The sequence below is a fragment of the Syngnathus scovelli genome, chromosome 19 (assembly GCF_024217435.2).
Source record: "Syngnathus scovelli strain Florida chromosome 19, RoL_Ssco_1.2, whole genome shotgun sequence".
Lineage (NCBI taxonomy): Eukaryota > Metazoa > Chordata > Actinopteri > Syngnathiformes > Syngnathidae > Syngnathus > Syngnathus scovelli.
In genome coordinates, this window is record NC_090865.1 from 8,452,372 (window position 1) to 8,477,943 (window position 25,572).

At 38.4% G+C, this 25,572-nt stretch overlaps 2 protein-coding genes and 1 long non-coding RNA gene across 7 annotated transcripts; all 3 read right to left on the reverse strand.

The window, feature by feature from the left end:
- Nucleotides 1–959: 959 nt before the first annotated feature.
- On the reverse strand, nt 960–15,089 carry LOC125987025 (uncharacterized). Of its 5 annotated transcripts, none has more exons than XM_068648983.1 (9): nt 14,060–15,089; nt 12,834–12,853; nt 11,649–11,670; nt 10,847–11,249; nt 2,902–10,717; nt 2,709–2,789; nt 2,474–2,599; nt 2,223–2,332; nt 960–2,145 (listed from the first exon to the last, which is right to left on the reverse strand). In XM_068648983.1, exons 4-5 carry the CDS (start codon nt 10,982–10,984, stop codon nt 3,734–3,736), a joined length of 7,122 nt encoding a protein of 2,373 aa, XP_068505084.1. In that variant the 5' UTR covers nt 10,985–11,249; nt 11,649–11,670; nt 12,834–12,853; nt 14,060–15,089; the 3' UTR covers nt 960–2,145; nt 2,223–2,332; nt 2,474–2,599; nt 2,709–2,789; nt 2,902–3,733. The 5 variants fall into 5 exon arrangements, with proteins under 5 accessions (XP_068505084.1, XP_068505083.1, XP_068505082.1 ...); XM_068648982.1 differs by having other exon boundaries at nt 2,902–8,626; nt 8,744–11,249; nt 14,060–14,954; XM_068648981.1 differs by having other exon boundaries at nt 2,902–11,249; nt 14,060–14,954.
- An 847-nt stretch (nt 15,090–15,936) lies between these two features.
- LOC125987084 (uncharacterized) lies at nt 15,937–21,926 on the reverse strand. Its single transcript, XR_007487871.2, has 3 exons — nt 20,833–21,926; nt 20,279–20,310; nt 15,937–16,162 (listed from the first exon to the last, which is right to left on the reverse strand). It is a non-coding gene; the product is annotated as an uncharacterized lncRNA (long non-coding RNA).
- Nucleotides 21,927–22,560: 634 nt separating this feature from the next.
- On the reverse strand, nt 22,561–25,346 carry LOC125987078 (uncharacterized). The gene is made up of 4 exons (XM_068648994.1): nt 24,660–25,346; nt 24,516–24,584; nt 24,171–24,314; nt 22,561–22,820 (listed from the first exon to the last, which is right to left on the reverse strand). Exons 1-4 carry the CDS (start codon nt 25,095–25,097, stop codon nt 22,659–22,661), a joined length of 813 nt encoding a protein of 270 aa, XP_068505095.1. The 5' UTR covers nt 25,098–25,346; the 3' UTR covers nt 22,561–22,658.
- Between the last annotated feature and the right edge of the window lie 226 nt (nt 25,347–25,572).

The following is a 25,572-nucleotide window of genomic DNA, read 5'->3' on the forward strand; positions in this document are numbered from 1 at the left end:
CTGATCTCGGTTCTAAACGCCATTCTCTGCGGCCAGATGTTGTTCACCAAGTATAAATTGGCAATGACTAAGTGGTAAAATAAATGGGCAATTTGAAAAGGCATGTACACGCGGATGTCTAGTAAATTAAATGTGAGGATATAGGAATACTTAATTTTCACAACGTTTAAAGTGGCGAATACTAATTTCCACAGTAACAGTAACGCAATGGTTTACAGAGCACTGGGTCTGATTGGCTACCATTACGCTGCCTTAGCCAACCGGTCACGTAATTGGACGCTGCCTTTGCCAACCGCTCACGTAATTGGTCGCTGCCTTAGCCAATCGCTCACTGACTTATTACGTTAACCCGGAAACTGTCTTGTGTTCAGCAGTTCGATGACAATGTGAAAGTAAAAACAAAACACAAATGAAAATCTATTCAACTACATTTTCACTTTCACACAGAAAAAATCGACAGTGCTCTAAAATGGTAATAAGAAATAAAAAAACAAGATATGCATTATAAAAAAGTTAATAGTGTTTAAAGAAGCATAGAAAATGTCAAAATTATGTAATACTTGGAATAGAAGTAACTTTTAGAAACGCGAGAAATAACAAAAATATAAAAAAATGGATGGATAAAAAAATATAACATGATTAAAAAATTATAAACATGAAAAATAATAAACAATAATTGAATAAATTGGACTTGACTTGAATGTGTTCAAATTCATGTTTAAATATTGGAAACAGAAAACATAATAAACAAGTATGAATAAATTGGACTTGACTCGAATGTGTTCAAATTCATGTTTAAATATTGGAAACAGAAAACATAATAAACCAATCACAAGGGGAATAAAAACACGGTGCTTTTTGGGACAAAATACAGTTTTTATTTTAATTGAATCAAAGAAGTAATGCTTGAAATAATATAAATAACTTTCAGAAACTCTGCAGAAATACAAATAAAAACATATATCAAGTATTTTACTGATTCAATAAATAATAAACATAAAAATGATAAACAAGAATGAATAAAGACTTGAATGTGTTCAAATTCACGTTTAAATATTGGAAGAAATAAACAATAAAGCAAGCCCAACAAAAGAAAAAAAATGGGTTCTTTTTGGGGCAAAATACAATGTTCTTTTTTTTTAGCTGAATCAAACATGTAATGCTAGAAATAATATAACTTTTAGAAACTCTCAAGAAATAACAAAAATAGAAAACATATTAAATGTTTTACTGATTCAATAAATAATAAACACAGTAATAATAAACAATAATGAATAAAGACTTAAATGTCTTCAAATGTACGTTTAAACATTGGACACACCAAACATAATGAACCAAACACAAGAAAAGAAAAAGCGTGCTTTATAGGACAAAAATGCAGTATGATTATTTTTCCAGCTGAATCAAAGACGGCAGTGGGGCAAAAAATATGCCATAAAGAAAGCCATGCTTGTGCATGGGGATGCAATTTTTTTTATTTATTACAAAAGATAATGCAAACATAATTTGAGGCAATAAATAAAAATATAGAATGTTCAACAACTGTGCAACTCAAAATGGTTACAACTTCAGAGTTTAAAGCACTGCCAAAATAACAAATTAACTGAATGAATGAATAAATAAATAAATAAATAAATAAATAAATAAATAAATAAATGAATAAATGAATGAATGAATGAATGAATGAATGAATGAATGAACGAATGAGAACAGAAAACAGACTGTATCTGAGGCTTAGTAGAGTAAAATCAGAGGTACAAGCTTCCGACTGTTAAAGGCCAAGCTGTTCTTTTGTCTGCGCTTCCGACTGTTAAAGGCCAAGCTGTTTTTTGTATGCATTTCTGGATGCATGTAGAACCACAGGCAATACCCAAGAACATACTAAAAAAACCATGAAAGAGGTGTTGAGAAAAAGGAGCAAAATGCTTCATGAAAATATTCCTTTTATATAAATAAATAAACAAATAAATAAATAAATAAATAAATAAATAAATAAATAAATAAATAAATAAATGAGAACAGAAAACAGACTGCATGTGAGGCTTAGTAGAGTAAAATCAGAGGCTTCCAACTGTTAAAGGCCAAGCTGTTCTTTGTCTGCATTTCTGGATGCGTGTAGAACCACAGGCAATACCCAAGAACATACTAAAAAAAATCATGAAAGAGGTGTTGAGGAAAAGGAGCAAAATGATTCATGAAAATGTTCCTTGTTGGTTACTCACAGAAGAATCAGAAGAAGTCCTGTGTGTTACCATGCTGTTTTGGGAGTTTGTGTTTCATGATGCTGGCCTCCCTTGTACAGGTCTTTTTGAAAGGCTGGGCTCTCCCTGTGCTATAATATAACATCATAATTAATTCATTTATAAAAATCACATTACAATACAGTCATACGTCAGCCATATGTACAACTTGCGTCCATCTACTAAAGAGTGAATGACATGAACACATTCAATTTGGAATGACAGTTACTTACGTGTTGCTTGGAGTCAATAGAAAAGGAGAACATTGGTCCCATGGATCTTCTTAAAATGTCGGTCATTTCTTTGGCTAGACAGGCCTGGTCAAATGGAGCATGTGGAGCCACACGCAACATAAAAAACTGAAGAAGAAGAAAAAACACAGAGGTGGTTGACGACATGAGTTGAAAAAGACATTCAAAATTAAAGAGGGTGTTTTGTGACAATAGTCAATAATAATTGGCTACTTACAGAGGAATGAGAAGTCCTGCTTCTTGCCACCCTGGCTTGGGAGTCATTGGTCCATGATGAATGTTTTTGCATGCTCAAGGTCTTTGTGGAGAAAAAAGGACAATCCAGCAAAATTGATTGAAAATGTATGATTCTATAGAGGGCTTACACAAGCTTAACTATAAATTACAACATGTTACAATGTTATAATTACATTACAATAAGGTGATATGTCATGCCTCTGGCCTCCATTCTGGGATGAACTGCTCTCACAAGATAAAAACTGTTAAAATACAAAAGAGTGAAATAGCAGCATTTACTGTCGTTAGAAAGAAAGGAAAAAACATGTTTCATGACGAGCAACTTACCTCATCTGTTTTCTGTTCTCGCCTCGTGATTATGACATTAAAAAAAATTCAAAATAAAAATTAAAAACAATTAAAAAATTAAAGTTTAAAAGGCCTTCCCTTAACTCTTCTGTAAAATTTGATTGTAAAATTGAAAAAGTTAAAAAGTCCCCCCTTATCTCAACCATAAGTTAATTTAAAAATGTAAAAAGTTAAAAAGTTAAAAGTTTTCAAAGTTAATTTAAAAATGTAAAAAGTTAAAAGTTTTCAAAGTTAAAATTAAAAAAAATAAAAGTAAAATTTTTAAAAATTAAAAAGTTGAGTTGAGGGAAGGCTTTTTGAAATTTTAAAAAGCCTTTGCCTTCCCTTAACTCAACTTGATTCCTCACCAACCACCAACCACTATCCATCTCAACCTACAGGACTATCTTTCCACCATAGACATGAGGTCAGCTACATTTATACTATCTGCAGAAAACATAAAGTATGTCATACATAGGTCTGTAGTTATGTTTTATTTTGAATCTAATGGTTTCTTTCATTTGTCATTTTGAGCAACCTTCGTCCCAGATCCCATCTACCATAAAGGCAACAAATCACCCACCACATCCCACCACTAATATTATACACTTACGACGACGTTCACGTTTTGATTTCCATCCTTTTTGCAAATGCTGAACGACATGATTTAGCTGTGGCTTACCTTTCAGTGGTCAAAACACAGAAAACAGGATTGTGATAGCTGTAGTACGTTTGCAAGACACCTGAATGAAGAGCACACTGAGGTCGAGAGACAAAAATTAGGTCAAGCAATGTGTTTTTGTCAGTGGTAGCAGTGGTTATGAGTTGTGTGTAACCTGTTGAGCGAAACAAATCAAGAATGGGCTTGAATGAGGCAGATTGCATATCTTCATTAAAATCTCCACATACCAAGATCTGATGATGGTCCATTACTTCAAGATACCTTAACAAATTTCCCAGGCTTGGCAGAAATGTGCGCAGACTGTTGCCTGGAGGCCGGTAAACGGCAGCAATCAACACATTGAGGGGAGCTTCAAGTTTCACCACAACAAATTCAATGTCGGTCACACCCTGTATGTATTTCTTTTCCTGGGCCGCGATGTGACTTTTGACACAAATACCTACGCCGCCACCAAGTTTTGTTGCCAAGTCAGGACAGTTTGTGTAAGAATCTCTTCGGTTCCTGTGAAACATTGTGAAGCCTTCCAAGCAGGCACGTCCATCAGCCACAGATCCTTGAAAGTGTGTCTCTGTGAAGCACAAAACATCAGCAAAATGCAGTTCGTGGTGACACCTGATATCCTGCACATGACAAGACAGCCCTTCGGTGTTATGATGGATGACAACCAGGTGATTTGCCCGATCTACCGACGGCATCACGTGAAGGAGGGGCATTACGCTCTCCAAAGAATCCTCTGCCATCTCAGCAAGAGCAGCAGTGATTTCTGGATTTGCATGAAGTCTTCTCTCATCCATATGCAGAATATGCAGACCACTGAGCGAAGTCACTCTACTCAAAGCTACGTACCCCATACCATGTTCGAAAACGCCTTTCAGCGAAACAGCAGCCTCTGATGTTGTCATGCCTTGTACCTTGTGGATCGTGCAGGCAAAAGCAAGCTTGATAGGAAACTGTCGACGCATCACTCCAGCCTTTTTCAGCTTTTCCTCCTGTCTGTCAATGTACACACGGTTAGCGGCACGCGCTGTGTTACTCACATGATCAAGTTCCAACCCAAGTTTCTGGACACGGGCTTCGTTCGGATAGTTGACCAATTCCACAATTTTTGCAAACGTCCCGTTGCACAAACCTGCTTGAACATCAATATTACGTGTGAGCATAACCCGAGCACCGAGGGCAACTTTGATTGAGTCCGGGAGCTCGCTCTTAGCGCCTTGCACAGGGAAAGTTTGCCTCGCCATTCTGCCAGTTCGTTTGTCCTTCTTGTAGTCATCTGCATCAATTTGTACAATGTCCTTATGAAGCAGAGTCAGCATCGCAGAGTTATGGCCATCTACCTGTTTATTGGTGGCAAAAACATGCAGAATATGACTTGGACACATTTCTGGAGAAGTGTACCTTGTGGCAAGCAGAGCTCTGTCCAGTTCCGACAGTTCTTCAGACTTCTCTTTGACCCTGAGTCGGTTCAGGAGTTCAGCAAAGGCAACATCATCTTTCTGCCTCATGATGGTGGTGAGCGTGATCTTTTTGAAGTTGTCACGCCAGTGGTCCAGCCGAGTGGGATCGTACACGCATAGAGGTTTGGACTGTCTCACGGGAGGGAGCTGAAAGAAATCTCCAACAGCAACAACAGACATGCCACCAAAAGGTAAATTGATGCCTTTGATTTGTTTCAACCTGGCATTCACATAGGCAAAGAGGTCTTTGGACACCATGGAAATTTCGTCGATAATGAGTATTTCGGCGATTGACAGCTCGGCTCTGACTTCGTCCAGTTTATTGCCCAGGCCGTGGTATGGGGGTTTGAGACATCTCGGCAGTTTGAGCAGACAATGCAAAGTTGTCCCAGAAATGTTGAAAGCCGCCGTGCCAGTGAAGGCTGCGAGAACAACCGTCTGTTTGGAAATGTCGGCCTCCTCAGCCAGCCGTGGTAGTCTGTTCAGTATTTTGGTAGCCTCTGCATGGATACATTTGATCAGATGTGATTTGCCGGTCCCGGCGCCACCGTTGATGTAGTAGAAGAACTGCTCGATTGGCTTTGAGTTACACACACGTTTTATGCACCAATCTCTGACCTTGTAGAAGACAGCCGCTTGCTTTTGGTTCAGGTTCCGATACATGTCACGTAACACTGTGGGATCGATGGCAGCAGCCTCTGTCACAATGGAAATTTCTGTTGTTTCTGACCTTACGTTATAGTCCGGGACATTTTCCTCCACGTTGTCATTTGGTTCATCTCTTGCGTTGATTTCCTCAATGCATTCGAGTCTTTGCAACTCACTCTCAGGAGCCAGGTGGCACCATTCGTTTATGACAAGCCCACTCTCCTCCACCTCTTGGATGGCATCGTCAATGTCTTTACTGTGTTTCTCATACCTTTCTCTGTTCCTTTTGACAATTTCGCACACACGCTCCACAGAGTCACTATATGGTAACTGTACACAGGCATGATCATGAAACAACTGATATGAGGGACAGCGTTCAGATTTTAACTGGCAATTAGCACGATGAGGCAGGTACAGCTTGAGCAAGGAGCAATAATATTCCTCTGGATTCTTTTGTTCTGAGAATTTGCAATATTTGATGACTGCAGGTTTTTCTTTTCTTTTCTGGACAAACCCCATGTCATTCAGCAGACGCAAAACATTTTTGCCTCTTACCTGTTTGCCATAAACAATTCTGCATGTTGATGCAAAATCAGCCAAGCACATCACTTCAAAGTCCTTCGTTTGGGGTCTGCATTTATATTTGTCTGGCAGGCCAGTCATCCACACTTCATGAGACTCCTGCGTTTTGCCCTCAAGGAGTGAGAGAGGATAACTCATTTTCAGCGCATTGTCACTCGTTTGTACAAATATCATACTGCGAGAGGACTGTTTCATATGCAAGCCGCACGCACGTGCGACACACTCCTGAGCACTCACTTCTCTTTTTTTTGAGTACGCTTGCATGATTTGTTTCATTTCATCACTCTCATTGACATTTTCATTGCGTGAGTTTTCAATAACAGATTTCAAGTATTGACTCAGACCGTGTTCAGCTTTGCTGATGTAGCTGCAGATGTATGCGATGCACGAATAGGCATTCAGAATGTACTGGATGTCCAAGTTGCCATCCCAGGCAAGAAGCAAATGGCGGTTGTAGTTGTTCACCCAGCAGTCTTTTGGATCTCGCTTGAGCACAACCGAACTCTTTGAGGCGGTCATGTACAAACATTCCATGTACTCAGCATCAGTGAGCTTGCATTTAGCCAAAAGCTGTGGCAAAGTCAGGGATGATGTTTCAGGTTCATTCAGCAAACGCTGCACACGAACAAGCTTGTCATTTGCCACCACCTGCTTCTCCTTGTGTTGATCTTGATTTTCACAGGCTGCAGGTGTGATGATCATTGTGGTTTCGCACGGTTGTTTGGGAAAACCAAATCTGCAGTTTGCACCTTGGTGTTTGACACACGTTTTGGAGTGACTTTTGCTGTGCATCTGAACTTCTGTGACTTTTTTATACAATTCGGGTTCCTTTTCTGGGTCCGGCAGCTGAGCCGAGATGTAGCGAGACACAAATTCACAGATGGCTCCTTCTGAGGCTTCCTCAAACACAGGGGCACCTTTAACCCATATGAGACAATGAATGTGAGGACTTCCTCTGTGCTGAAACTCTAACCTGTAGAAGTAGTCAACGACTTCACCAATCGGTTGTGCCGGAGAGAGGATCAAATCTCTGAACAGAGCTTCCACACGTTTGTCAAACATGCGCATTGTCGTCACTGGATTGCTGCGCAGAATCTCACACTTGGTAGCCCAGTCAAGTTCAGCAAAATTCACCACCTCACCTTGTTGCGCTTTAATGGCAGTGATGACCTCTTCCCAACGCATTTCGGCAGCAGAAAATGTGCAAAAAAATGTGGGTGTACCCAGCTGTCGGATCATTGCAAAGAGATCTTTGGTGGTTCTTTCCCAATAGGCTGGCGTCCCTCTCAGGGGAGTCATAAAACGGACGGCATCTTTGCTGCGCACCAGTTTTTCAACTTCACGTTTGTCCTGCAGCATAGCATTGTTTATCCTTCGACCATCCCTGGTAAAAGGTTTACCTTTGCGTAGCTGGATTCTCATGCTTGATGTTGCCTGGTAAATTTCAGTCACAAACTGAGCAAAGAACAAGTAGTTTGTATCACGAGCAAAACGTTCATCCACACAACACAGACGTGTTTTGAAATATTTGCTTGGTGTGAGTTTTATTTGTCTCCCTTCATCAAGGGTGTTTTTTCCAGTTGGAAACTGCACTGGAAATGCCATGGCCTCAAGTTTGGGTGTCCTGAAAAAGCTTACAGGGTTATTTCTTTCTGCAGGAGCCACACAGTAAATGCCTTGAGTAAAACTCATAATTTCCTCTGACACATCATTTGGTTGGAGACATGACTCCAGGATAACCCCACCGTTTGGTGCATCACCTTCTTCCACATTGTCAGCACTCTGTTGGTTTTGCACATTACCACAAGGATCATTCTGTGAGTCACTGTTCAATTCACAGAGAGCATCCCTCTCAAATGTGTGGATTGCCTCGAGGTCTTCCTCATTGTAGTCACTTTCGTTCATTTCGTCTCCATCAGAGCTGCTCTCGTCATCAGCGAGCGTCGGGTCACAAAGGTCAGCATCGTTGCGAATGGTTATGTTTCTGTACTGCGGATGAATTTGTTTCAGTTTTATCAGGGCACTCATTAGCTTGGACCACGTGACAGTTTGAAATATCTGATGCCCTTTGTAACAGAGTCGTCTCTTCAGTTTCACTCGCAACACCTGAGACCTACTTCTTAGTCTGGGCAAGACATTGACCGTTTCTTCCACTTCAGATGGTACACACACAACATTCCCACGAATGGCTCGTTGTTGACCCTTTGGCAGAGGGACAATTTTGGCAAATGAAATGCATTTTGAAACAAGATGTCTTTCCAGAATATTCAGATCACACAGTTCAGTGGGAATGTCTGCAAGTTGGAGATTGTTACTTACAGCAAGTGCTGGCATTTTACCATCTTTGAGATGTGCATGGCAGGTGTGACATATCCACTCCATTTTTCTCTCATCCGGTACTTTGCAGCATGTGTTACATTCACGATCACAAACATGAACAAACCTTCGTGTAAGGCAACTTGCAACAACGTCCTTGTTTTTCTTATATTGGATCAGCTGGCGTACTTGATTGGGAAATAATGCTCTGTGGCAAACTGTGCAAACAAAAGTCGGTCCATTTTTTACCTGAACTTGGAAGAGCGCAACAGCTTTCATGATTGCGCAGTCGTTTCTCTCTTTACATAATCTGTTGATGACTCTGTATTTTTGTAGCAGTTTCATTGCAGTGCGATTTGCATTTGCCTTCATTGATGAATCATGTTTGGCTTTCCAGACCAAACTCGTGTTTTCTTTCTGCTTGGATCTGAATACAGGATCAAGTGCGTAACGTTCTTTGATATAAGATCGTTGTTTACGCCTAAATTCATCGTCATGACCATATCTTTGCTTGATGTAGGAACGTTGTTTGTTCCGAAATGTATCGTCATGACTATATCTCTGCTTGATATAGGAACGTTGTTTGTTCCGAAATTGATCGTCATGACCATATCTTTGCTTGATATAGGAACGTTGTTTGTTCCGAAATTGATCGTCATGACCATATCTCTGCTTGATATAAAAGCGCTGTTTGTTCCGAAATTCATCATTATGACTATATCTCAGATTGATATAGGAACGTTGTTTGTTCCGAAATGTATCGTCATCACCATATCTCTGCTTGATATAGGAACGTTGTTTCTTCCGAAATGTATCGTCATGACCATATCTCTGCTTGATATAAGAACGTTGTTTGTTCCGAAATGTATCGTCATGATCATACCTCTGCTTGATATAGGAACGTTGTCTGTTCCGAAATGTATCGTCATGACCATATCTCTGCTTGATATAAGATCGCTGTTTCATCTTAATTGTGTCATGTTTGCAATAGCGGTCGACTGCAAACGACTTTTGTTTTACACGGAAATTAGGGTCTTGCTGGTAGCGAGTCACTATGTAGGACTTTTTACGTTGTCTAATCTCTGGAGTTTGGCCGTAACTTTCCTTTTTTTTCAGGTTTGCGTTTATTCGCCTTGTTTCTTGTTTTGTGACTCTCGCCATAGCTTTATCAATTATCTTATGGGCTTGAGTTCGTCTTTGAAATGTTTTCCTTTTGGATTTCGCAATTTTCAACACATCTCGTGTTTGTTTTTGTTGTGTACATTCCACCTTACTGTTGTCATGCGCCTCCTCAATGGACTCGTAGTCTTTGCTAGCACATGGTCTGGACTCACCCGTCACCACACGCTGTGTCATCTCAGCAGCAGACTGGCTTAACATAGCATCATCATTGTGTGTTCTCATAAGAGACGATTCTGCATCAGTCGCCATTTCACGATCACTTGCATTGTCAATAGGTTGAAAACTTACCGGCATCAATTCATATTGAGTAGTGGGAGCGGCACCAGCCAGAGTGAAAACCTGTATGAGCTTATCTATCAGATCGTTCAAATGTGTAAAAAGCATCATGACAGCTGTACCATGTGGTGCACCGGCAGGCAGAGGGAGCCCATCACGTTCTCTGGCGTGTGGATCAAAATAGCCATATCTTCCTTGGTTTTGGAAAACTGCAATAAACAATGAATTCATAACCAAAATAGCACAATTTATCTCTGACACCAGGCACTGAAGTCCGTCACGGAGCATCATAAATGCCACATCAGCAATAGAGGAATTGAAAAGACCATACATTGACTGATACTTTATTAACACATGTTGTTTGTGAAAGCCATTCACAATGGATGGAATTTCATCGGTTGCCAAATGATGATGTTCGTACCGTCCTTCTGCTTTCAGCATAGCCACAGTAGCCACATAGAGCTCATTGCCTCGATCGAGAACAAGGTCCAGGTGAGCACTGGTCACATTGTCTGTCTCCTGCAGGAAAGCTAGAAATGTAACAGAGTTTGCAGCACACTGACTGTTTCTGGAATCAGCATACTTTGGATGATCTTGACTGTAGGATGCCAAAACGCATGTTACAGGATCATGAGATGTAGACATTACCTCCATAGAGTTTTCAGGTTCAATGGCCATCAATTCTTTGGCGGCTGTTGGTTTATCTGCACTTCCAGAGTCTGTGTTATTTTTACGCTTTTGCCAGGTTACTTTGAGAGCTTGCGCCTTCTTGCTTTTGCGTGGCATGGCTCGCGTGTTGCACTTTTCTCAATTGGATTCCGCACAACAGGTAATAAAGAAGTCTCAATAGTCAGGCCCCGATGCAAGGGGGATATCTTTCAATTCACAGCCCAAAAAGGGTTTTTTCAATGCACAGCCCAAAAAGGGGTTTTGTCTTATCCACACCACAAATCGTCTTATCAACACCACAAGAGGGACAGTAATTGAAAGAAGTCAGAGACACAAGGTAGAGCAGCGATAAAGAGGGTTGGGGTGGGACTCAGTCGACAGCCTGGAGAGAAGGGGTACAAATAGCATAAAAGCATTAATTAAAGTCAACCACATAATTCAAATCGTTGTTACAACGGTACCATCTTCCTACCACTCTTATAATTCAGGTCAGCTTTAAAAAATTGTAGCACTGCAGTCTTATTTTTACTGTGACCACTGACCCGCTGTATATGAGAAATTGACTTAAATTAAATTTCCATGACAATTTATAATAAAATGTGAAATTCGGCGAGCAATTCTGTACAGAAAATCATGTTAATTATGTGGCCACATAAAATGAATGATAAAATGCACAGCAGTAAATGCTTAAAGATTGTAGTTATATTCCTAACAATAGCATTTATTTATGGCATAATGGGTGGAAGCATGGTTAGCTGGCTGGATACAATCCGCACTTCACCTTTGGTCAAAGCGAATGAACTCTGCAAACAGAGACAAAAAGAGAATCAGTTATTGTACTTGAACATACATCTGCGTACAAAAATCATACAAAATGTTGCAAGACTTTAAAATATACAAATATTTTGATATTCTAAATATTTTGTAGCACACAATCTCCTTAATCAAAATTAAGCAAGAACAGAACATCAAAATTTGAATATTCTTCACTTCAAACACATCCACACAGTGGTCACAACTAAGGATGCTCATGTCACCAAACAAACCAATGATACAAAAAATTAGAGGAATAGTCACTATTCACACACAATACGACTGAAGGTCGCAATTTGTTAGAAAACCCAAAGGGTTAGCTTAATATTACATTTGAATATGACACATATTCAACCAATGGTAACATAAACACACATAAAACATGCATTAACATCCTTTCGTCGTAATACAGCAAATGTATTACATCACGTGATGCATTATTAGTGGCGATAGCATGCAAACACGATACGCAGTGTCTCTGCAGCGCTGCTTTGGCTTTCATCAGCATCTCAAAGAAAATAAACAAGAACGGATCTATACATGCTTTATAATGATAGCAGAAGTAAAAAAAGCTGCCTCATAAAAGTCGTTGAAAATTGGACAAGCTACCACTTGTTTTCAAAGAACTTGCAGTGGCGATGAAAAATAGACACGCCCCGCCTCGTCTTCATTGCAGTATAGCTCGGCAGGTATTCAATGGCCGTAAAATGTTTCAAAATGTGAGGGGTTGATGTATGATGTTGACAAACAAGTTTGACACTTGCAGTAATTTCAATAATTAGTCTTATATTACTTTTTTCATTTATTGTTTACACTACAACGGAGCGACAGCACCGCATCCGTTTTTAATGTTACTTGGGTGACACTTAGTGTTCAAATTGGGAAGTAACAGTACGTCAAGCACCACAACAACAAACGTAATACATGACAAATCTCCCCCACAAAAAAAACCTCGAATCTTTGTGACATTTTGTCAGGGTACTTTCTATGTAACACCAATATCTACTTTGCAATCCCCTTCAGTCGTGTATTTTCAAAATCCAGTAAAAATAAAGAGCATGAAGGAGTATTTTGTTGACGATAAAAACTACAAATCTGTCTGAAAAAGTCTGATGCCATTCGTGAAATTAAACAATCATAATCCACACCTTACCTTTGATCAAAGCAATTCAGCTGCAGATAGAGAGGAAGAGAGAGAGAGAAATCAGTTACTGTACTTCAACATAAATTTGCATCAAATGTAAAAAATGTTTTAAAAAGTATTATTTATCATTTTTAATTACAAAAAAATATTTGGGTTTGGAATGTTTTAATACTTCTTGCACACAATCGCTCCCAAACAAAAAGATACAATACAGAATAAAAACGTGAATTTTCTTGTTTGGAGAAAATGTTCAAACTTCCACAGAACCCACAACACACTTTTACCACATCCGCAAAATGGTCAGAACCAGAGATGCTCCTATCATGATCAGCCAATTTTCATGAAAATTGGTGCAATTCAAATACATAATTAAACTACTCTATCACGATTCATCATCGTTCATCATCGCCTTCAGGGTTCTCACGGTGAGAACCTCACTGCACACATACAGACCAATCATACAAATAGCAATGCCTTAATGAGGCATACAAAAGTAAATTTATCGAACATGATATATTCAAAAAATTCAAATATTTCAAAAAAATCATTCAACCAAAAACGTGCATGTAAAAACAAATCTTTTGTTATGACCCAAAAACTATGTGTGTATTTATATGTATATGAATAAGTATACAGCCACTGAACATTTTCAATAAATGTGAATACATGACTGAGCTACACGCCTCAAATGCCTCATTTTCTAAACAGAAATTACTTTGACACTAATAAAAACACCAGGTTGTCAGACGTAACTCAACAAAACTTGAGCTCCCCGTTGTTATTGAATAACTTCAGGGAGAAAGACGCCATACATTTTTGCCGTAAAGAAATTAAAATGGGGGGCGTATGATGACTTTATATACGAAACACAAGGCAACCTAAACAACATATGGACATTGAACCAATCTTATTTACAATGTACAAACATGACACCAATCGTCCTTATTTTGCTGATTTTAATCACCCCTCACGTTAGAGCGTCTTAGGACGCAAGGACTATAACGCTCAACGGTTGAAGAATATACGAATGTTGTTTACACGCGCGCTAACAAGCTAACTGTAACAAACGCAGATGCTAGCGTGCTAACAATAGCAAGAAGACGCACAGACCGTTTGAAGCTAAGTTGCCAACACGCGCGGACAAACACCAAATGGACATAAAAATGATAGTTTAAAGTAGATTAGACCATATTGGAGCACATTTAGCCATTTGAATTCTTAAGACGGCGTCTTACCGTTGTCGCGCAGCAAAGGCAGCACCGGAATGAATGTAATGTTCGCGTCGTAAAGCGTACATGCGCTCGTGAGGCATTTAAGGCAATGGGAAAATCTAAATTTCAAGTCCCTGGGGTAAGCTTATTAAATTACCGTGTTTTGAGCCACGTACCTAGTCACAAAAATGACGATGTGCTGCTGGTTGAACATCAAAAGTAGCGTTTGGACAATTCTGTGATAATTTTGCAATGTGGCGAGGCAGTGTCGTCTGTGGTTGTTTTGGACACGACTTTTGTAATAATAATCTTGGGCTGTTATCAGTTATCTACCCTTTACGATAGACGCACATGCACTTCGATTGGGTACATTGTGGATACGTTTCTTGTTTGCTGTCTGTATTCAGAGATGAATGCAATGAAGCGGGTTTTTGATTCTTCGAGCAAACGTGAATGCGTCTTGCCGGTTGTACTTGAGCGTGCTAACAATAGCATGAAGACGCGAGGACCGTTTGAGGCAAGGTTTCCTACACTCACAGGCAGACAAACATCATATGGACGTAAACATAATAGTTTATAGTAGATTAGACCATTATTGAGAACATTTGGCCTTTTGAATTCTTAGGGCGTTGTGTTGCGATTTACCGTCGTCACGTAGCAGCGGCAACACCGGAATAAATGTAATGTTTACGTCTATACGTGAATACGTATACAAATATACGGGTTAAGGAGGTTCACTTTTGGGGTTCAAATTTTAAAACGGGTTGAATCGGACAAAAATTGCAAAAATAGAGCAAATGTTGAATCCCCATAGAGAATGAATGGGAAATTTAAAAAAGAAAATTGCGCCAAAACGTTTTCAAATTTGGAACAAAACGAAAAAAAAAAACGGCTCTAGAAAGTTCACTTTTGCGGTTAAAATGTTGAAACGGGTTCAATCGGACAAAAATTGAAAAAGTTAGCGCAAATGTAGGTATTTAGGGCACTTAATGTTGAAATAAGATCACGGTTTGATAAGAGGCACTTCCGATCCAGCTGAGGTCACTTCCGGTTTATTCGCTTCCAGTTTAAAAAGGTGACTTCCGGTTTGATTTGGGGTCACTGCCGGTTTACTTGGGGTCGCTTCCTGTTTACCTAAGGTCATTTCCGGTTTGATTTGGGGCACTTCCGGTTCATTCTGGGTTCAGTGGGGGCACTTCAGGGTCAATCCAAGATGGCCACCACACTGGAAGTGGGGGTGAAGGGGCTTAATATGGTAAGCATAAGGTAAACAAAGTGAATAAAGTTGGAATGGGTTGAATCGGTTGAAAAATGTGGAAAAAAAGAGTAGTAAAATGAAATTGTAGAGAATTTTTGGAAAGTTGTGGAATAGGCAGGCAAAAGATGAACAGTTGAATGTTGGAACGGGTTGAATCGGTTAAAAAATGTAGAAGTGAGAGCAAATGTTGAATCCCCATAGAGAATGAATGGGAATTAAAAGAAAAAGCAATTGCGCCAAAATATTTTGAAATTTGGAACAAAACGAAAAAAACCAGCTTCAGGAGGTTCACTTTTGGGGTTAAAATGTTGAAACGGGTTCAATCGGACAAAAAATGCAAAAGTTAGCGACTAATGTAGCGATTTAGAGCAGTTAATGTTGAAATAAGGTCACTTCCGGTCTATTTGGGTCACTTCCGGTTTGAATAGAGGCACTTCCGGTCTAGCTGAGGTCACTTCCGGTTTATTTGGGGTCACTTCCGGTTTAAAAAGGTCACTTCCGGTTTAAAAAGGTCACTTCCGGTTTGATTTGGGGTCACTTCCGGTTTACTTGAGGTCACTTCCGGTTCATTTGGGGTCACTTCCGGTTTGATTTGGGTCACTTCCGGTCTATTTGGGTCACTTCCGGTTTGATTAGAGGCACTTCCGGTCTAGCTGAGGTCACTTCCGGTTTATTTGGGGTCACTTCCGGTTTAAAAAGGTCACTTCCGGTTTAAAAAGGTCACTTCCGGTTTGATTTGGGGTCACTTCCGGTTTACCTAAGGTCACTTCCTGTTTACCTAAGGTCACTTCCGGTTCGATTTGGGGCACTTCCGGTTCATTCTAGGGTCATTGGGAGCACTTCAGGGTCAATCCAAGATGGCCGCCACACTGGAAGTGGGGGTCAAGGGCTGAATTGTGTAAGCATAGTGGAAGTGGGGGTGAAGGGGGTGAATATGGTAAGGATGAGGTGACCAAAGTGAATAAAGTTGGAATGGGTTGAATCGGTTGAAAAATGTAGAAATTAGAGTAGAAAAACCAAATTTTGTAGAATTTGGTTGAATTTCAAAATTGAAAATTTGGAAATTTTGGTAAGTGGGAAGGTGTGGAATAGGTAGGCAAAAGATGAACAGTTGAAAGTTGGAATGGGTTGAATCGGTTGAAAAACGTAGAAGTTAGAGTAGAAAAACGAAATTTTGGAGAATTTGGTTGAATTTCAAATTTGAAATTTTGGAATTTTTGGTAGGTGAGAAGTTGTGGAATAGGCAGGCAAAAGATGAACAGTTGAAAATTGGAATGGGTTGAATCGGTTGAAAAATGTAGAAACTAGAGGTGAAAAACGAAATTTCGTGAAATTTTGTCGGAATTTTTAACGTGAAAACGTGAAATTTTTGAATTTGGGAATTTTGGGAATGTCGAGAATCATTCCGAATGTGGTTTGAATGTGCTGAATGAGGTGAATTTAAAAGGGGAATGACGTAAATGTGAAATGTAGAATCTGCCATTGAGAATGAATGGGGAAAAATTTGTCGTAAATTCGCGAATTTTGCGAAATCGGAAAATTTTCGGAACGAGAAAAATGGAAGCGCTCATCTCGTGAATATTTGGAATACGTCAAAAGTGGAACGGAGTGAATCGGATGAATTATGTGGAAGAAGAAGCGGGACAAAAAAGTGTGGAGAATAAAATATAATAATAATAATAATAATAATAATAATAATAGAGAATGGTGTAGAATAACATATGTGTGAAGGCCATCGCCTTCACACAATAATAATAATAATAATAATAGAGAATGGTGTAGAATAACATATGTGTGAAGGCCATCGCCTTCACACAATAATAATAGAGAATGGTGTAGAATAACATATGTGTGAAGGCCATCGCCTTCACACAATAATAATAATAATAATAATAGAGAATGGTGTAGAATAACATATGTGTGAAGGCCATCGCCTTCACACAACTAGAAAATGCAATTTCTGGAGAAATTGCGTGTGAAGGCGAAGACTTTGAATCACTTCTTGGCGAATGCTGGCGAATTATGCTGAAACGAGTTGAATTACTTGAGAAATGTAGAAAATAGAGGTGAAAAACGGAATTTTGGAGAATTTGGTGGAATTTCAGAATTTTGGAGAATTTGGTTGAGTTTAAAATCTTAAAATGTGGAATTTATGGCAAGTGGAAATTTGGGGAATAGGTAGGAAAAAGATGAAGAGTTGAAAGTTGGAATGAGTTGAATCGGTTGAACAATGTGAAAATTAGAGTAGAAAAACACATTTTTGGAGAATTTGGTTGAATTTCAAAATTTGGAATTTTTTGTAAGGGGAAGTTGTGGAATAGGTAAGCAAAAGATGAAGAGTTGAAAGTTGGAATGGGTTGAATCGGTAGAGAAATGTAGAAATGAGAGTAGAAAAACGAAATTTTGGAGAATTTGGTTGAATTTCAAATTTGGGATTTTTGGTAAGTGGGAAGTTGTGTAATACGTAGGCAAAAGATGAAGAGTTGAAAGTTGGAATGGGTTGAATCGGTTGAAAAATGTACAAATTAGAGTCGAAAAACGAAATTTTGCAGAATTTGGTTGAATTTCAAATTTGGAATTTTTGGTAAGTGGGAAGTTGTGAAATAGGTAAGCAAAAGATGAAAAGTTGAAAGTTGGAATGGATTGAATCGGTTGCACAATGTAAAGATTAGAGTAGAAAAACAAAATGTTTGAGAATTTGGTTGAATTTCAAATTTTTAATTTTTAATTTTTGGTAAGTGGGAAATTGTGGAATAGGTAGGCAAAAGATGAAGAGTTGAAAGTTGGAATGGGTTGAATCGGTTGAACAATGTAGAAATTACAGTAGAAAAACGAAATTTTGGAGATTTTGGTTGAATTTCAAATTTGGAATTTTTGGTAAGTCGGAAGTTGTGGAATAGGTAGGCCAAAGATGAAGAGTTGAAAGTTGGAATGGGTTGAATCGGTTGAACAATGTAGAAATTAGAGTAGAAAAACAAAATGTTGGAGAATTTGGTTGAATTTCAAATATGGAATTTTTGGTAAGTGGGAAGTTGTGGAATAGGTAGGCAAAAGATGAAGAGTTGAAAGTTGGAATGGGTTGAATCGGTTGAACAATGTAGAAATTAGATTAGAAAAACGAAATTTTGGAGAATTTGGTTGAATTTCAAATTTGGAATTTTTGGTAAACGGGAAGTTGTGGAATAGGTAGGCAAAACATGAACAGTTGAAAGTTGGAATGAGTTGAATCGGTTAAAAAATGTAGAAATTAGAGTAGAAAAACAAAATTTTTGAGAATTTGGTTGAATTCCAAATTTGGAATTTTTGGTAAGTCGGAAGTTGTGGAATAGGTAGGCAAAAGATGAAGAGTTGAAAGTTGGAATGGGTTGAATCGGTTGAACAATGTAGAAATTAGAGTAGAAAAACAAAATGTTGGAGAATTTGGTTGAATTTCAAATATGGAATTTTTGGTAAGTGGGAAGTTGTGGAATAGGTAGGCAAAAGATGAAGAGTTGAAAGTTGGAATGGGTTGAATCGGTTGAACAATGTAGAAATTAGATTAGAAAAACGAAATTTTGGAGAATTTGGTTGAATTTCAAATTTGGAATTTTTGGTAAACGGGAAGTTGTGGAATAGGTAGGCAAAACATGAACAGTTGAAAGTTGGAATGAGTTGAATCGGTTAAAAAATGTAGAAATTAGAGTAGAAAAACAAAATGTTGGAGAATTTGGTTGAATTTCAAATATGGAATTTTTGGTAAGTGGGAAGTTGTGGAATAGGTAGGCAAAACATGAACAGTTGAAAGTTGGAATGAGTTGAATCGGTTGAAAAATGTAGAAATTAGAGTAGAAAAACAAAATTTTTGAGAATTTGGTTGAATTCCAAATTTGAAAATTTGGAATTTTTCATAAGTTGGAAGTTGTGGAATAGTTAGAAAAAGATGAACAGTTGAAAGTTGGAATGGGTTGAATCGGTTAAAAAACGTAAAAGTTAGAGTGGAAAAACGAAAATTTGGAGAATTTGGTTGAATTTCAAATTTGGAATTTTTGGTAAGTGGGAAGTTGTGGAATAGGTAGGCAAAAGATGAACAGTTGAAAGTTGGAATGAGTTGAATCGGTTGAACAATGTAGAAAAAAGTGGAATGATGTAAATGTGAAATGTCGAATCTGCCATTAAGAATGAATGGGGAAAAATTTGTCGTAAGTTCGCGAATTTTGCGAAATCGGAAAATTTTCGGAACGAGAAAAATGGAAGCGCTCATCTCGTGAATATTTGGAACACGTCAAAAGTGGAACGGAGTGAATCGGATGAACTATGTGGAAGAAGAAGCGGGACAAAAAAGTGTGGAGAATAAAATATAATAATAATAATAATAACTAGAAAATGCAATTTCTGGAGAAATTGCGTGTGAAGGCGAATACTTTGAATCACTTCTTGGGGAATGATACCGAATGATGTTGAAATGAGTTGAATTTCTTGAGAAATGTGGAAAATAGAAGTGTAATACGGAATTTTGGAGAATTTGGTTGAATCACTTCTTGGGGAATGATGCCGAATGATGTTGAAATGAGTTGAATTATTTGAGAAATGTAGAAGTGTAAAACGAAATTTTGGAGAATTTGTGGTGAATTTCAAAATTGAAATTCATGAAGTGGGATTGAGCTGAACCTGTTGAAGTTGGAACAATACAAATAGGTTAAAAAAAATGGAAACTGCAGGTGAATATGTACATTTTAGAAAAAACAGTAAGCAAGAAAACCAGTAGGCGAGTAAAAACAGTAGATGCGCAAGAAATATTAGTCAACAATTAGAAACAGTCAGCAAGATAACTAGTAAGAATCAAATCTGAATCTGTCCTTATTCGGCATAACATAACATCTGCATGACAACATAACATCCACCAGGTGTCAGTGCTGAGCCACAGTTATTAGACATAAGATGAACAGTTTAAGTTTGGAACATGTCGAAAAAGACATTCCTGTCCACAAAGCCCAGTGAAAGGATACTGCTGCTTCAACGTTGGGGATGTCTGGATAATCTGCAGCAAAATCGAAAACAACACCAAAAATAAATCCTCTATCCACATTAAAAGTAAAATAACATTGAGTTTCTTTAAAAGTTGACAGAATTACATTGCATGTACAACGAAAAAATATGTACATCTCTTAAAACTTGTTACAAATGTAAGGCTGTGTGTGCAATTGTAACAGACAGAAATGATGAAGCCGGCTCATCCGCTGTGCAACATATTTATTTTCAGCGTCCTCTACTGGCAAAAATACATATTCCACTTGGACGCACAGGTTTCTTCCTCTCAATAGAAAAAAACCTTCCTATAAACCAAAAATTCTGGGGAGGCAAGTGCCACATAATGTTGATCTTTTATTTATCAATGTATGCAAACGAATAGTTTTTATGTATTATCTATCTGTTTACCTGGTCGTTTATTACACCCAAAATGTATTATAGCTTTTTCCATACGGTGCAGACATCCATTCTCATTCACATACATTCTCATATTCACCTTGATCAGAGGGTTTTAAAAAAAGTATTTACATACCATCTTTGTAGTTGCCTGATGGATCTGTCCAGGTTCCCCCTTGCTTAGTCTTGCGTTTTTTCGTTCGCGTCCACCGTGTTGCATGTTCCTTAACGTGAGTCAGTTCCACATGGACTATGGAAAATGTGCGTCGGCAGACAGTGCATATTTTCCTCACACTTTTTGACACATCTATTTTCTGCTTCACCGTCCTCTCGGCAAGATTGAAACTTGTGTGCTTTTTTTTTTTTAAGTAATACTTACCCCCTTGCGGTCGCAGTAACTGCCTGGAACGCGTCCATGCTGCTGAGTTAACTTCTGCAATCTACTTTGCGGTGCCACTGCACTTCAACCAATGAGATAATAAACTAAAGACAGCAGAAGTTGCAAATATCCTAAAATAAGACATAGGTAAAATACTATATACTATACATGAGAACCATATACGATACATTAATACCATTAACTACACATTAAAACAATACTTTAGCGACTGTATTTGCTATAAACAAATAAATAAACTGGGTCGCCTAAATCGGCGGATGACGTCGCCGGTAATGATATCCAACATCCACGAGGTGTCAGTGCTGAGCGACACAATCAACAGATTGTGAATCTATTTGCAATACCGTAATTATTCTAATTATCGGCCATATTCTAATAATCGCCCAGTGTGTGTTAGCGATGGGATAAATAAAAAACATTGGTACCTCTAATTATCGCCCATGCTGCTAAAAATTCCTTCCAAAACTTACGTTTTCCTCCGTGACCGCATGCCGACGTCATTGCGCAAGTTTCAATATAACTGATTTGACAGCACGTTGTGTGTCCCTTTTAAATTGTTTTTCTCCGTAAATTATGATACAATTATACATACAATATCCTCACACAATTACCGTATGCGAGGCATGCGCTCGAACAAGACGATCGCGATAATATGACGTGGGCAACACGTGATGTGCGACGGTAACGTGTCGCATCGATGGCGCGTCAATGGACGCATCCCGCTGTTCGAGGTAGATCAGAACAGCCGCTGTTCTAGTGTTAAGAACACCAGTGAGATACTACATAAGGAAAATATACATATTATCGCCCATTTCAGTGCCCCTTGTAGATCGGACAATAATGGGTGATAATTAGAATAAATACGGTAATTTAATAAAACGGGTCACCTAAATCCACGGAAGACGTTGCTTGTAATTATTTCATACAGCCACTAGATGTCAGTGTTGAATGACTAAATCAAGATAGGGCTCTTATTTGCAATAGAAATATAATAAACTGGGTCACTTAAATACACGGATGACTTTGCTGGTAAGGATTTTCAACATCCACCAGGTGCTGAGCGACAGAATCAACAGATAGGGAAGATACTGCTTATCACCCAACATATTGCACATTTAGCAAAGTTTAGTAAAGACCTACTTACTTTTTTTCTGGTTTTGTTGTAGCTTATGTGGTTATCAAGCCAACCTACGTATGAAAGGAAAACTAAATATGTCTAAATAACTTGAATTTTGGTGTAGGAATTGTCAATAATAATTCATCATAATTTAAAAAAAAACAGTAGGAAAAATATGGGGGGGAATTAAAGTATCTATTGCATTGATACAACTAATACATTTATTATAATGACACAACACACAATTTATACACAGACAACTAAATATAACTAAGTGGTGACATATATTATCATAATTTAGATTAAATTAATTCAATTTAATAAAAATAAAGAAAATAAACAATGACTATTTTGTGCATATAACTTTAATCATAGAACATTTTAAACAGAACAACAAACAAGTAACAAGAAATACAAACAATAAAACAAAAAAAAAAAAACAAAATTACCACAAAAACCCCTCTGGGGGAAAATTAGGGCCATCGGGGAATCTTTGGTTCCACTTATTCAAAGGAACATCTTTGGTAGCATTGTTGGCGTCGACAAGCTCCACGTGTTCGCCTTTTATTTTAAAGGCCATCACGTGAAACGCCTCGTCTTCCAGTTCCTGCGCAAAGACATTTAATGACAATTTATTATGTGTTTAAAACACCACAAGAAAACATGATGGATGGATGGACGGACGGATGGATGGGGTTGGGAATGTATGTATGTAGGTAGGTAGGTAGGTAGGTAGGTAGGTAGGTAGGTAGGTAGGTAGGTAGGTGGGTTGCTTAGATAGATAGGTAGGTAGGTAGGTAGGTAGGTAGGTAGGTAGGTAGGTAGGTAGGTAGGTAGGTAGGTAGGTAGGTAGGTAGGTAGGTGGGTTGCTTAGATAGATAGATAGATAGATAGATAGATAGATAGATAGATAGATAGATAGATAGATAGATAGATAGATAGATAGATAGATAGATGGGTAGGTAGGTGGGTAGGTTGCTTAGATAGATAGATAGATAGATAGATAGATAGATAGATAGATAGATAGATAGATAGATAGATAGATAGATAGATAGATAGATAGATAGATAGATAGGTAGGTAGGTAGGTAGGTAGGTAGGTAGGTAGGTAGATGGGTAGGTAGGTGGGTAGGTTGCTTAGATAGATAGATAGATAGATAGATAGATAGATAGATAGATAGATAGATAGATAGATAGATAGATAGATAGATAGATAGGTAGGTAGGTAGGTAGGTAGGTAGGTAGGTAGGTAGGTAGGTAGGTAGGTAGGTAGGTAGGTAGGTAGGTAGATGGGTAGGTAGGTGGGTAGGTTGCTTAGATAGATAGATAGATAGATAGATAGATAGATAGATAGATAGATAGATAGATAGATAGATAGATAGATAGATAGGTAGGTAGGTAGGTAGGTAGGTAGGTAGGTAGGTAGGTAGGTAGGTAGGTAGGTAGGTAGGTAGGTAGGTAGATGGGTAGGTAGGTGGGTAGGTTGCTTAGATAGATAGATAGATAGATAGATAGATAGATAGATAGATAGATAGATAGATAGATAGATAGATAGATAGATAGATAGATAGATAGATAGATAGATAGATAGATAGATAGATAGATAGATAGATAGATAGATAGGCAGGCAGGCAGGCAGGCAGGCAGGCAGGCAGGCAGGCAGGCAGGCAGACAGACAGACAGATAAAAAAACTTAAAACCTAAAACAATTTGATTAATTTCATGACCATAATCACAACCACAATGATTTTATACAGTCAAGGAAGCAAGTGAAATTATATGTCTGTAGGGCTGTATCTGAGACAAAATCTTATAAAATTGGTGATCCAGATTTAGAGAAAACTCCTAAAGCATGAATCTGACTTCAGCCTTGATGATGATGAGCCACTGATAGCATTTTTTGTCAAGTAAATAACAGTTTGTCTATACACAGGAAAAAAACTGCATGCTTTAGGTACCTTTATCACAGTATTTTCTGTGGAGTGGAGCTCCACACCACCAGAACAAGCTGTCTTCATGTGCGTCATAGATAGCCGCTGTCCAACTTTTACTTGAAAAAAGTTGCTCTCTCGCCACCTGAGCACTTTTATTTCCCTGTGATCCTATAATGAAGATGTCAAATTAGTACTAGCTGTTGAAATGTAGATCTAGGCTACAATTACGAAGGCAACATGATGCCCTAAGGGACCTTACTCAGGTGAAATGAGAGTGTGATATATATCAATATTTAGACACACACACACATGTACACATACACACGCACATATACGTAGTGTGTGAGAGAGAGAGAACAATCAGTTTACTTTTTTTAAAAAAAAAATGCCCAATGGGATCGGCATCCCACGTGCAAACACCATCCTGATGGGGCGGATCTAAAAAAAGAAAGACAGATTAAACCTCAATACTTCATGAAGGAGAGGGAACAAAAAGAGAGAGATTGATCTTACAGCAGAGACAATGCCATCTGTTGTAAAGAGGACACCCTCCTCGTGGTAAATGTCCTTCAATTCTCTGGTAATACTTGAAGGGTACAAGAGAGCTGTCCCCTTCTCCTCCAAATGGGCCGTCACCTCCATCCTCCCAGCCACATAGATGGAGGTGTTGTGCCGGGAGAGGAGGACCCCTTCCTCTCTTCCCCGGCCAAAATTTATAAAACGGAATGTACCTCCGACAGAGACGTCGGAGGCTAAATTCGGAAACAAAATGAATTTACACACACGGTGGCCGTCACAGAGGGCGACCACTGTGTTGCAGTGGGAGGTCCCAGCCTCCACTGTCCCATCCTCTTTTAAGAGCCATTGAGAGTATTTTTTAATCGTTTTTAACGCCACTACTTTGGCCGTGAGCGCCGCTGGCAACTGGTGTAGGGTCCATAGGTTTTCCATTCTGAAAAAAATTAATAAAAAAAATAACTGATCAACAGAGACATAATTACTACAGCACTTATATATGGTTTAATTAGTCTACATGATGACAGAAATTGATTTCATAAAATAGCAGCCCTACCCCTTTGGAAGGACTATGGTAAATGTGTATACCCTTCCCCAAATGGCTATTGTAGAATTGTTTTTTGTTGTTTTTATCTATCTATCTATCTATCTATCTATCTATCTATCTATCTATCTATCTATCTATCTATCTATCTATCTATCTGTCTGTCTGTCTGTCTGTCTGTCTGTCTGTCTGTCTGTCTGTCTGTCTGTCTGTTTATTTATTTATTTATTTATTTATTATTTTCCAATGAATTACTTCCAGTTTTGTGTATTTTGGAAGTTGTTAAGAGTTGACTCCTTTGATCTACAATTTCATTCCCTACATAATTTAGGAAGCTCATATCATGTTGGCGCCTGTGCATTTGTT